This window comes from Choristoneura fumiferana, chromosome 6 (genome assembly GCF_025370935.1).
Source record: "Choristoneura fumiferana chromosome 6, NRCan_CFum_1, whole genome shotgun sequence".
NCBI classification, from domain to species: Eukaryota; Metazoa; Arthropoda; class Insecta; order Lepidoptera; family Tortricidae; genus Choristoneura; species Choristoneura fumiferana.
Window position 1 is genome coordinate 9246114 of NC_133477.1, and position 10496 is coordinate 9256609.

At 34.7% G+C, this 10496-nt stretch overlaps 1 protein-coding gene across 4 annotated transcripts in view; it reads left to right on the top strand.

The window, feature by feature from the left end:
- The window catches only part of rho-5 (rhomboid-5), a 169540-nt gene extending 161853 nt beyond the window's left edge, over window positions 1–7687 (top strand). For all 4 annotated transcript variants that reach the window (XM_074089102.1, XM_074089098.1, XM_074089099.1 and 1 more), the window contains one exon: window positions 618–7687. In XM_074089102.1, the coding sequence (XP_073945203.1) occupies window positions 618–1049 (432 nt within the window). In that variant the 3' untranslated portion in view covers window positions 1050–7687. The remainder of the gene's footprint in view (window positions 1–617) is intronic.
- Window positions 7688–10496: the final 2809 nt, after the last annotated feature.

The window sequence follows — 10496 nt, forward strand, 5'->3', positions numbered from 1 at the left end:
ACAAACATGGCGAAACTATAAGGGTTCCGTTTTGCCATTTTGGCTCCGGAACCCTAAAGAAGAATTAAACTGTTTATTTCTCTGAAATTAATAATATCTAATTACATTACTTAACTTCTAATCTGAATTTAGTGAATTTATATTTATTTGGTTTATTTATTTAGTGAATTTTGGAGGCCATTTTGTTTCCACTCTTTATTGACTGCAAAATTTTGCCATTTGATGCCTCAGAACCGGAGCGCTAGCAAAGACAGCATACGAGTACTTACTTGCATAAGTTCATCATGCAGCGGCGTCTTTAGCCCATGTAGCGCCCGTGTGCAATTATTACTTTAGCGCCATCTAGGAAGCGCGCGGTCAAAATGCAATAGGTACAAAGTTGCCGCGGCCGGCGCCCCTAACACCGCTGCGCCCGTGTGCAACGCACACCCTGCACTATAGGTAAAGACGCCTCTGTCATCATCATCATCAACTGTTAGTTAATCAATTAAAATTAGTCACATTATATATTACTATGCAATATCCCATCATTATTTTTTTAATTTACACACTGAAGCATTTGACGTATGATTGATCTTACCATGCTAATTACTAAAATAAAGTAATCTGTGTTCCAGGTGGGGCCGGCTGGATCTCACTTTGGTTTGCTCGCATGTTTGATGGTGGAAGTGATCGGTGCGTGGCCGCTGTTGAAACACCCGCGGCGCTCGCTGCTCAAACTAATCGGGCTCGCGGTGGCGCTTTTTCTGTTAGGCCTTCTGCCATGGATCGACAATTTCGCTCACGTTTTCGGTTTCGTGTTTGGTTTTCTTCTGTCGTACGCGTTGTTGCCGTTTATCACTTTCGGACCATACGAGCGCCGGCGGAAGATAGTATTAGTTTGGGTGTGTCTAGTGTCGGCAGCGGGGATGATGTGCGCACTGGTGGCTCTGTTCTACGCGGCTCCGGCGTACGAGTGTGCGGCGTGTGCGTACTTTACGTGCCTGCCGTTCGCGCCTGACATGTGCGCGTCGCAGGACGTGCGCGTGCGGCAGCTGGACGGAGTATGACGGCGCGCGGCCCGGGCGTCCCCGCCGCCGCCGCCCCTCCCCGCGCCCGCCCGCGCCCCGCACGCACGCACGCCGACCTGCCGCCGAGCCGCAGCGTAAACAAACACACTCTGTAACACTAAGGTAGAAACCGACGAACTCCGACCAGATACGCCAAAACAATTATTAAAGTCGATGGGTTCAGAATCGCATTGGTATTAAGTGGTATTTTTGTGCTGGCAATTTTGCTGTTGGACTAAAGGGTCCTCGTTGCCAGCGTCGTGATGTCATACGGATAATAAACAAAAATCTTATGCAGTGTTATGCTATGGAAGATCTCAGTTTTTATCCGATTTCTTACACAAAAATACATGTTTCAATAAAAATGTCTTTAACGTCTTCTACGAAATGCATTGTCAGATAAATTATTCTTCATTGATAGTTTTAAAAGCTCAGCGGCTATTAACCTCAAACAATCGACATAGGTGTGTTGGAACAGTTACGTTGTTTTTGATAAAGATATATCTAATGACTGTGAATAGTCACTAAAAGCTGAAAACTTGTTGAAATTAGTTAACATCTATCTACTGAGTGATCAAAACCCATTGCCTATTATTCGTTGTGTTGTTTGAATGGACTAAAAAATATTCCCAACTTTGAGAGTGTGTATAATCATATATTTAAAAATAATGTGATAATATCCACGGGTAAAATACTTATCGTGCGAATGCGCGTAGTCGTTGTACATACCTTGTAATATATAATGTAAGGAGCTGTATTTAATGTGAGTATGTCCTGCGTGCAATTTACGGGAACGGCGTAATGTGCAATGTTTAGCTAACTACTTATAAATAAAAGTATTTTTCTATTGCTGTAATAATCTGTGCAAGGTCAAAATTTTATTCGAATGTAGGTTACTCGATTAAATTTACAATTGAGACTTAAATTACCGACCTCGATAAATACTAAGGATTTTCTCTGCAACTGTACCAACAAGATTATACCTTTTCACCGAGTTTATCATCAGTTTTGAAATGCTTTAAAAATTGTACATTGTCTAGATAACTGTTTTGAGTGAGTGGTAATACTGTAATATAATGTAGGTAGTGAAAAACACTTTAGGAAACAAAATGAAGTTTTTGTTGTCAGTAAAATAAGAGAAAATTACCATGACTGATTTTGATTATCAACTATTTAGAGATGCATGATCGACACAAATCACAATTCAAAAGAAGTGAATAATAAAGGCAATTCACAGTTGATAGTTCAACGCTATTTTATATAAAATCTATTTTTTTTACCTCATTTTATAAACATATTAGGTAGTTATTATTTCATAATAGTATATTCATTTCATAATAGACCTTAAAGTAAAATCAAAGCGCCTCTATTACGCAGTTTCTATGGGCGTGTACGCGAAAAACAGGGTCGGTATTACCATATCGGTATTATCCGGGCCGGGAAAGAGTGTCACCCGCCCCTAGCTAGCGTAGGAGTACTATATTTTATTAACCTATTTAGATGTGGTAATGTGCAGAGAAAATCCTCTTTGAAAATTTGCGTTATTTATTCGTCAGATTGTAGCATTAAACGAGTTCCCGTAATGGTGTCAAAATAAACATAATTTAGTATATTACTAAATAATGTAAATAGCATGTTAAATAAATATTTGATATTTTCATGTCTTATGTTTACCATGCATAACGAATTCAGTCTTACCTATAAGTATCAGTAATAAAATTTTCATTTTGTCAATTTATATAGATATATAATGAAGTCTGCGTAGGTTTGTACATGTTATTTTATAAAATATGCTAGTGAATATTTAAACCATCTAACTTTAGGGTTGTTTGTTTCATGACAAGTGCAAGTTTGGGTGAAAATACGAGAGTACTTTCCTGTTATATATGTTTTTTTTACCTAAGTGACATTAGTTGCAATTTACACATATTTAAGTAAATGCTTGAGTCAAGTCGACATGAAAACCATTTAATTGCCATTGAGGATTTTCAAAAAGATGAAATGCGTTCGTCTTTTGTTTTATGCGATTGAGGATCGCAATATAAACAAATGAAAGTTTTGCACAACACAAAACCACTGTAAATAAAATCATTTCTGTAAGTAGTCCTTTTATACATATGAGATGAGACAAGGGATGCCTGATCTATGATAACGTTGCAAACATTTATTTTTATATCGTGTTACTAAAAGTTTATGTTCTAAATATCCAAATCGTTGAACTTAATAAACTAAAGCAATAATCATCGATTACTTTGATGAGTGGTTTTATAATAAAACCTAACAAATAGATAATTATTATATTTTAATTTTATTTCTGCTACACTACACGCACAATTATCTACAATTAAAGGTACACATTATCTTGGTTTGTGATATTTTATTTAAGTAGTCATTTTAATCTCTGAAATCCGTAGACCCTAACTTTACCAATCGTTGTAGTGGCCGCGTCTGACTTATTTGTTCTTTATCAGTAGAACATTATTGTACAGTCGAAATTAAAGGTATATTTACACTTTAGTACCTTGTTACTGTATGCTTTGTGATAATTTTTACAAAAGTTCAAACGCGAAGTGACAGCGATAAGAACTTCGACGAAGCTGTTTTGTTCTTTGAAAAAGTTTTTTTTTAAAACCTCCATGAATACCTCTTGCTGAATTTAACGGAAATTATTTCGCCAATACATTATTAGTTCTTAACCATTTAACCTTCAATAATAAAATTCAGACGCGGCAACGGAACGATAAGAAAATGTAAAATAATTTAATTATAATAATTTCAGATGCATTTATGAATTAGTTTTGTATCGCACAGGAGTTTTTATTTCATTTTATCTATGCACATATCATAAACCCTTTATTATTTGTTTACAGATTTGTTTACTCGAAAATATTAGCAGCTAAAAGAAATACTGTTTTTTAAAGACAAACGTCTTATTTGTTAAAATGTTATTATTTCGTTGTTGATTTTATTCGATATTAAGTACCTACCCTACCTACATTCAGATTTCGAACATCTGTCACAAACAGCAATTCGATTGGAACTCAATGAGGGTTTTCACAGAGGCGAAATATCGCTAGATGGCGTTGGTATTGCAAGGTCCGTTTGACGTTTGACGTTTGCTCGTGATTGGTTAAACGGACCTCACGATACTAACGCCATCTAGCGATGTTTCGCCTCTGTGAAAACCTGTGGTAACCCTCATTCTAATATCAATCGAACAATTCTGACAAATCTCGCACGTTATGAGAGTTGGGAGCACATCTAGTTTGTCTCCGAACTGAAAAAAAATCCGGTTGCGTGATTTGCGCCATAAAAAAATTTAATTACTGCCATTTCTCATGTTCAGTTTGACTTGTTGCAAAGATTAGTTTGTATCGTTTATAAATATAATATGTGTGACTTTACATAATTACGCATCAAAAAACTCGTGTGATGTTATTATGAAGCTCGTCAGTCGGCTCTATCAATTAACCCCACACTCGTATTTTAATGTATTCTCATTATGTAATGTCACATAATAGTTATTTGTGCAACAAGAGAGCAAAGTTGTTTTTTGTTGCGAGTGTTGAATTTGAATCCCGAGTAAGCGAAGGATTGTATAATTGAATCACGAGCGTCAGCGAGTGATTCTAGGTTAGAATCCTAAGAGCAGCAAGGGATTCAAATTCAACACACGAGATGCAAAAAAACCTTGATCTCGTGTGACACATACAATTTTTCACCTCAGCAGCGAGAACATAATTTAGATTTAAATATACTTAATCCGATTATTAAGAAAAAAATATAATAATCACATTTAAAACCCTTACTCAAAAATGATACGTACAGTCGCGATTTCATCTTTAAAAAGTCACCAGAAAGTTAAGAACAATACCAATCTCATAGGTACTCATAACATGCATTGTAATTTGAACCTAAAACTTCTTGTATGTCATGCTTATTTTTTAATACCGCAAAAAGCCTATATATAGGCTTCAGGTAACGAGGTTGCATACTTTATTAAAAGATCGGAAAAATTTACATTTTGGAAATATTTCGTTGTCATGTAATTTTTTAGGTATCGATATATTTTTAATACCATAAATTTAATTTTAGATTGTAATCAACACATTTGATCCTATCTCTCGCTTTTTTCATGTTGAAGTGAGTGACAGATTAAAGTGTAGTTCAAATATTTGGAATTCAGTGAGAAGACCCAACACTGTACTCAGCATTTAAAAAAAAAAATAAAAAGTTACTTTGTCTCACGGAGTGAGCAATAAAATGCGATTTTTCTCACTGATTTCTCATAGCAAAACCTGCCTGTATGAGGTGCTGAGGTGAAAAATCTATTATTTAACCACTATTTAAACTATCAAGTAGCTCCGAAACGATACACTGCCTGAATAAGCTCTTATATTTGTAATCTGTCTCTCACTTATTATGTAAATGTATAACGTGAAATAATTGATGAAGAGCTATAATTATTATTAATTTGTGTGAGCATATAGTGAAGAATATAATTTATTTAGGTTATACTGTTTGAACGGAAAATAGTACGTTATGAATGATTTATAACTGGACTTTGAAAAGTATGTTTTTTTTTACTTAAGTATGTCAATTATACGGAACCTCTGTAAAGTAACAGAATTGACATGTTAATTCTTGAGATTAGAAAACAGTTGTATCGATTTTTTTACTTCAGTTGGAATGAATTTCTCTCACTAAGACCTGGCAAACTGTAACTAACATTAAAACAGAATTCTCTATGCATTGACACTAACAAATTTTGGTCATATAAGCCAAACTTTTTACTTTGATAATATTCGCATAATTGGTAGTTTAAAAAGAAAGACCAATCTGAATATTCCATCTATTTCATTGATATAATGGCTATAAGTACAATCAATTACTAAATTAAACTGTTGCTTTTCATATTTTCACGTGCGATATAATCTTATGAATTAACGCAGTCGCTTCTGCTATGCTTGCCAAACAAGCGCCTTGCACTTACAGCCCTCTGGCTGCTAAAACATAAGCCATGCGTATCATTATTTTCATTTGAATTTTAACACCGCATTAGAAATAGCTCATAAAATTTTGACAGTGACAACAGAGTTTGAAGTAGGTTTAACCGAAAAGTCATTAAATATAATTTATTTTGCAGGAAAATAAAAACGAAGTTTTTACTGGATATTATTCTCAATAACTCTGTTCATTTAAAAAAATAGAAGTTGCCAAATACCATCAACGTTATGTATCTAAATTAATTTTAGAGCTCATACTTTAGTTAAAGGATGTGAATACCTGTAAAGGTCTCCCCACATCTGTTGATGCGCAATCAGCAAAATCCGATAAAAGAAAGCTTTATGTCTGTGCAATAAGAGCGAAAAAGGCGTTAACGTGTCGGCAGGCGTCGGCAGAGCCGATACGAGCCGCCATGCTCATTTATAGGTACTTATATAGGTATATAAAGCTTTTTTCACACCTCTCCTTCAGAAAAGTAACTTTGGGAGCAAAGTGCAACTTTTCTGTTCAAGGCTTTTCTAAAGGTTTTATTGCAAATGCCATTTTTTGATGTTGATAATTGTAAAGCCACGCCATTTTCTATGCTGGTTGTTCTTTAATAATATTATTAAGAATTATTTTTTCCAAGTTTATTAATGCTCGGTGTGAAAAGTTGTATGAGCCACTCGGGACCAAATTATTTTCATCTTGGGCGCTAACACTTGAATCCCTCATTACGCTTAGGATTCTACTTTAGAATCCCTCGCTACGCTCAGGATTCTATTGTAGAATCCTTCGCTACATTCTGGATTCAATTTACGCCCTCGCCGTAAATACACCATTTTGCTCCCTTGTGACACAAATAACTATTTCTATCGGCTTTTGTCGATTCTGCGTCGATAGATGGGGGGAGAACCTTACGAATTGAATGATGTGTATTTTAATAATTTGTCGATTTATTTTATCAGCTCATATTTGACAAATATTTATTTGCAATGTCTTACTTCCATTTAAAAAAACAAACAGTTTAATTTAAGTTTTATCACAGCAAAACTACCCGCTTGGCAAGTTTAATAGAATATTAAGAAGCGATTGCGCTTTACCATTATTTAGCCGTTAGAATAAAATCACTTTATAAGCGAGACTTCTGCGTACACAATACTAATTGGTAATTTAAATGTGTCCAAAATCAATCTTGTGATAAGCCTTAACTTCTTTATTCAAAAACGTTTGATAAGCTTCTCCTAACTTAATCGTTTGTCTTTATCTGATTATTTGACATTACCCTTTGTCAGACACAGACAAAACATTTGCGGGACAAAAACAGTTTCGCTTATTAGTCTTTATTCTCGCAGCTTAACTTTACTTAAACTGGCGAATTTTATACTAAGACGAAGTAAGCGTTTGATAGTTGTGTGAAGTGTTCGTATAACCTGGATGTCATTATGCAAAGATGAGTTTACCGCGTTATCTCCAAGTGCCCTTGGGGCCGGCGGCGGCCCGGCGGACTGTTTCAGAATTTAACTCTAAGACAAAATTTACACACTGTACATTGTGAACATACAATTAATTAATCTTATGACATAAGAAGTGGTAAAGTAATCTTATTGTAAACTAGCATTAATCGAACAAGAAACCTTATTATCATAATATGATTGTGTTTCATTTCAATTCATTTGCTCGCTTTGGTGAATTCAAACAGTTGTACACTCCAGATACTTTCGTACGATTTCCATATTTGTAAAAAAAAATCATTCTATTTGTACAAAACTATTTTATGTATTCGCATAATTCCTTTTCGTCTACCAGAATAATGGAGCCCTACGGAGCTCCTACTTCTCAGCAGATTGCCAGGGTTTTGAAGCTACCTAATGATAATATATGATTCAGGATATCTACCTAAGTAGTAAACCTATGTATGTTTTTCAATGATACTGAGCGTAGTATTCTTCTCCAATCACAAAAAGTTTAAATTCACATCCCGGCACGCTCCTCTTGTAACGTGATATATGATTGGACGATTCTGTTTGATTTCGCTCTGATTAATCTTGGAAATGCACTCGTTCGATTTTTAAAAGGTTAGATAAAAAAAAATGAAAACAACTGTACCTACTATCTATCTACCTACATCACTGGACATGTCAATCATATCGTGAAAAGATCACATCTAGGTACATCCTGAATCTGTGAATCAGACCAAGCAATACTACATAATTTCGTTTCTCATAACAACCTTTAGCAGAATCATCATATCACCGAATTACTTTTCGCATATATTTTTCTCATACTATCATTTCTCATATTTATTGTATTGTATTGTCACGTAATATCGATGAGAATAATATTTATATGTTTGAATAGTCGCTACGTAGAAAGACATATCTCATAATATTACTTTGCATAAGGATAATAAAAAGCAGAATAAAATTTTATTAAACATTCCTTGCAATTAAATTACGGTTATTATTTAGGCAGCAGAAAGATTCTGGTGCTTAGCAGGCCGATGCCGCGGCACGCTCGTTTCGCTCGCTCGGCTCGCGCGCTGTAGTGGTCGCAATTCTAACCTAACCCAACCGACTATGTAGTTGCTGTTCTGTTCTAGCGCTTTGCCTGCTGCTGTTACGGCACGCTTACTTTGCTGGCCTTACTTTAACCTAAACCCATTTTTATGGTAGCTGCTATTTCCTTTAACTATGTCATTACGCCATGTTAAAGTCAGCGCTATTTAAAATTCAGTGATAATACAATAGTCCAAACTAGTATTTTGCTATGCCATTATGCCATAAAAAATTGGCGATACTAATGTTCTGCTATTTAATATTCTGCAGATGTATATCCGGCGATAAGAGTGTTCTGAGAAATGACTATTATTCGAACTGATAATTATGCAAAGTTATGATTATGCAAAAGTATCATTTGGCTAAAAAAATATATGAGATACCTATTATGCGAAGTGTATTTCGGAGAATCGATATTATGCAAGATAAAGGGAACCCAAATAAGATATATGTACAAAGGCGAACTTATCCCTTTGAGGGATCTCCACCAGTCAACATTTGAGTGAATAAATAAATATGATTAATAAAAATATAAAAATAAAATACTATGAATGTTAAGATATGACATAAAAAGAACAGTTAAAGTAAGATTAGTTCTCACTAGGGACTAGTTAGACGTTTCGCCTATATCAGAAATCCTTATTTATGGAAACTTTAGAATGAAATCTGATGCGGGCTATAGCGCGGCCGGCATTAATCGCGAGGTCGGTCTTTTTTCATTAATCATGTCTGAGTCCTATAGTAGTTATTGAATTTGTTTAATATTTAATTTAATGCTCAGATATAGGCTTGGAGACTTTATTTCAACAAGCATAATATACTTAGTATAAAAAGAAACGATAACAATTATATAGTATATCAGATATAGTATATATGCACTATCAAATAAATAAATAAAAGATACACTACAAACCACCATAGCGTAACGAATAAATAATGGGCTATATCATCAATACGATTATAAAGTCAATAGTGAAACCTTTTATTAATCGATACTTGACTTGGAACCTTTTTAACCGACTTTAAAAAAGGAGGAGGTTATCAATTCGGTTGTTTTTTTTTTTTTTTTTTAATGTTTGTTACCTCAGAACTCCGTCATTTATGAACCGATTTGAAAATTTTTTTTTGAGTTCGTCTAGAAATGCTTTCAATTAGGTCCCATAAGCAGCAAATTAGAATCTGATGATCGGATCTTAAGGAAATCGAGGGAACTCTTCAAATATTGTAGGGACACCTATGGTAATTTGGATATATTTTGCAGTAACTCGTGCATTTGCTCTTGCAAATCATAATTTGGTGAATTGGAACTGATGATGAAGACCAGATTTGACCAACGGAACTACTACTATCAAAACAAGTATTTCACGGGTTAAATTTAAATTATCATGATTAATATACTTACCTAGATAAGCGACTAAGAAGAAGCTTTAAGTTAATGATTCTTTCGAACTGATCTGATGCTGAAGCCAGAAGGTAGGCAACGGAACTCTGTTATAAAACAACGTAACTAAGTCGTGTTTGGGCTTAATGGAATCGTTGTGAATGTTCTTTGGCTACGAATCACTAAAAAGTGAGAAATAAAGAAATTTTTAACAAAAAAGTAAAACCGACTCCAAAAAAATAAAAAAATAACAAAAAATGGAACCGACTACAAACCCTTGAAATATTTTTCTAGGTAAGTAGGTACGTACTAGCTCGAAGTCGGTGACTCAGCACGACCCAGCAGGACGGATTGAAACCAACATAGTATGTAGGTGAGGTAGACGACTATTGTGAATTGTCCCACTCCTGCTGGCTCGTGCTGAGTCACCGACTTCGATCTAGTACGTACCTACTTACCTAGAAAAATATTTTCAAGGGTTTGTAGTCGTTCCATTTTTTGTTATTTTTTTATTTTTTGGAG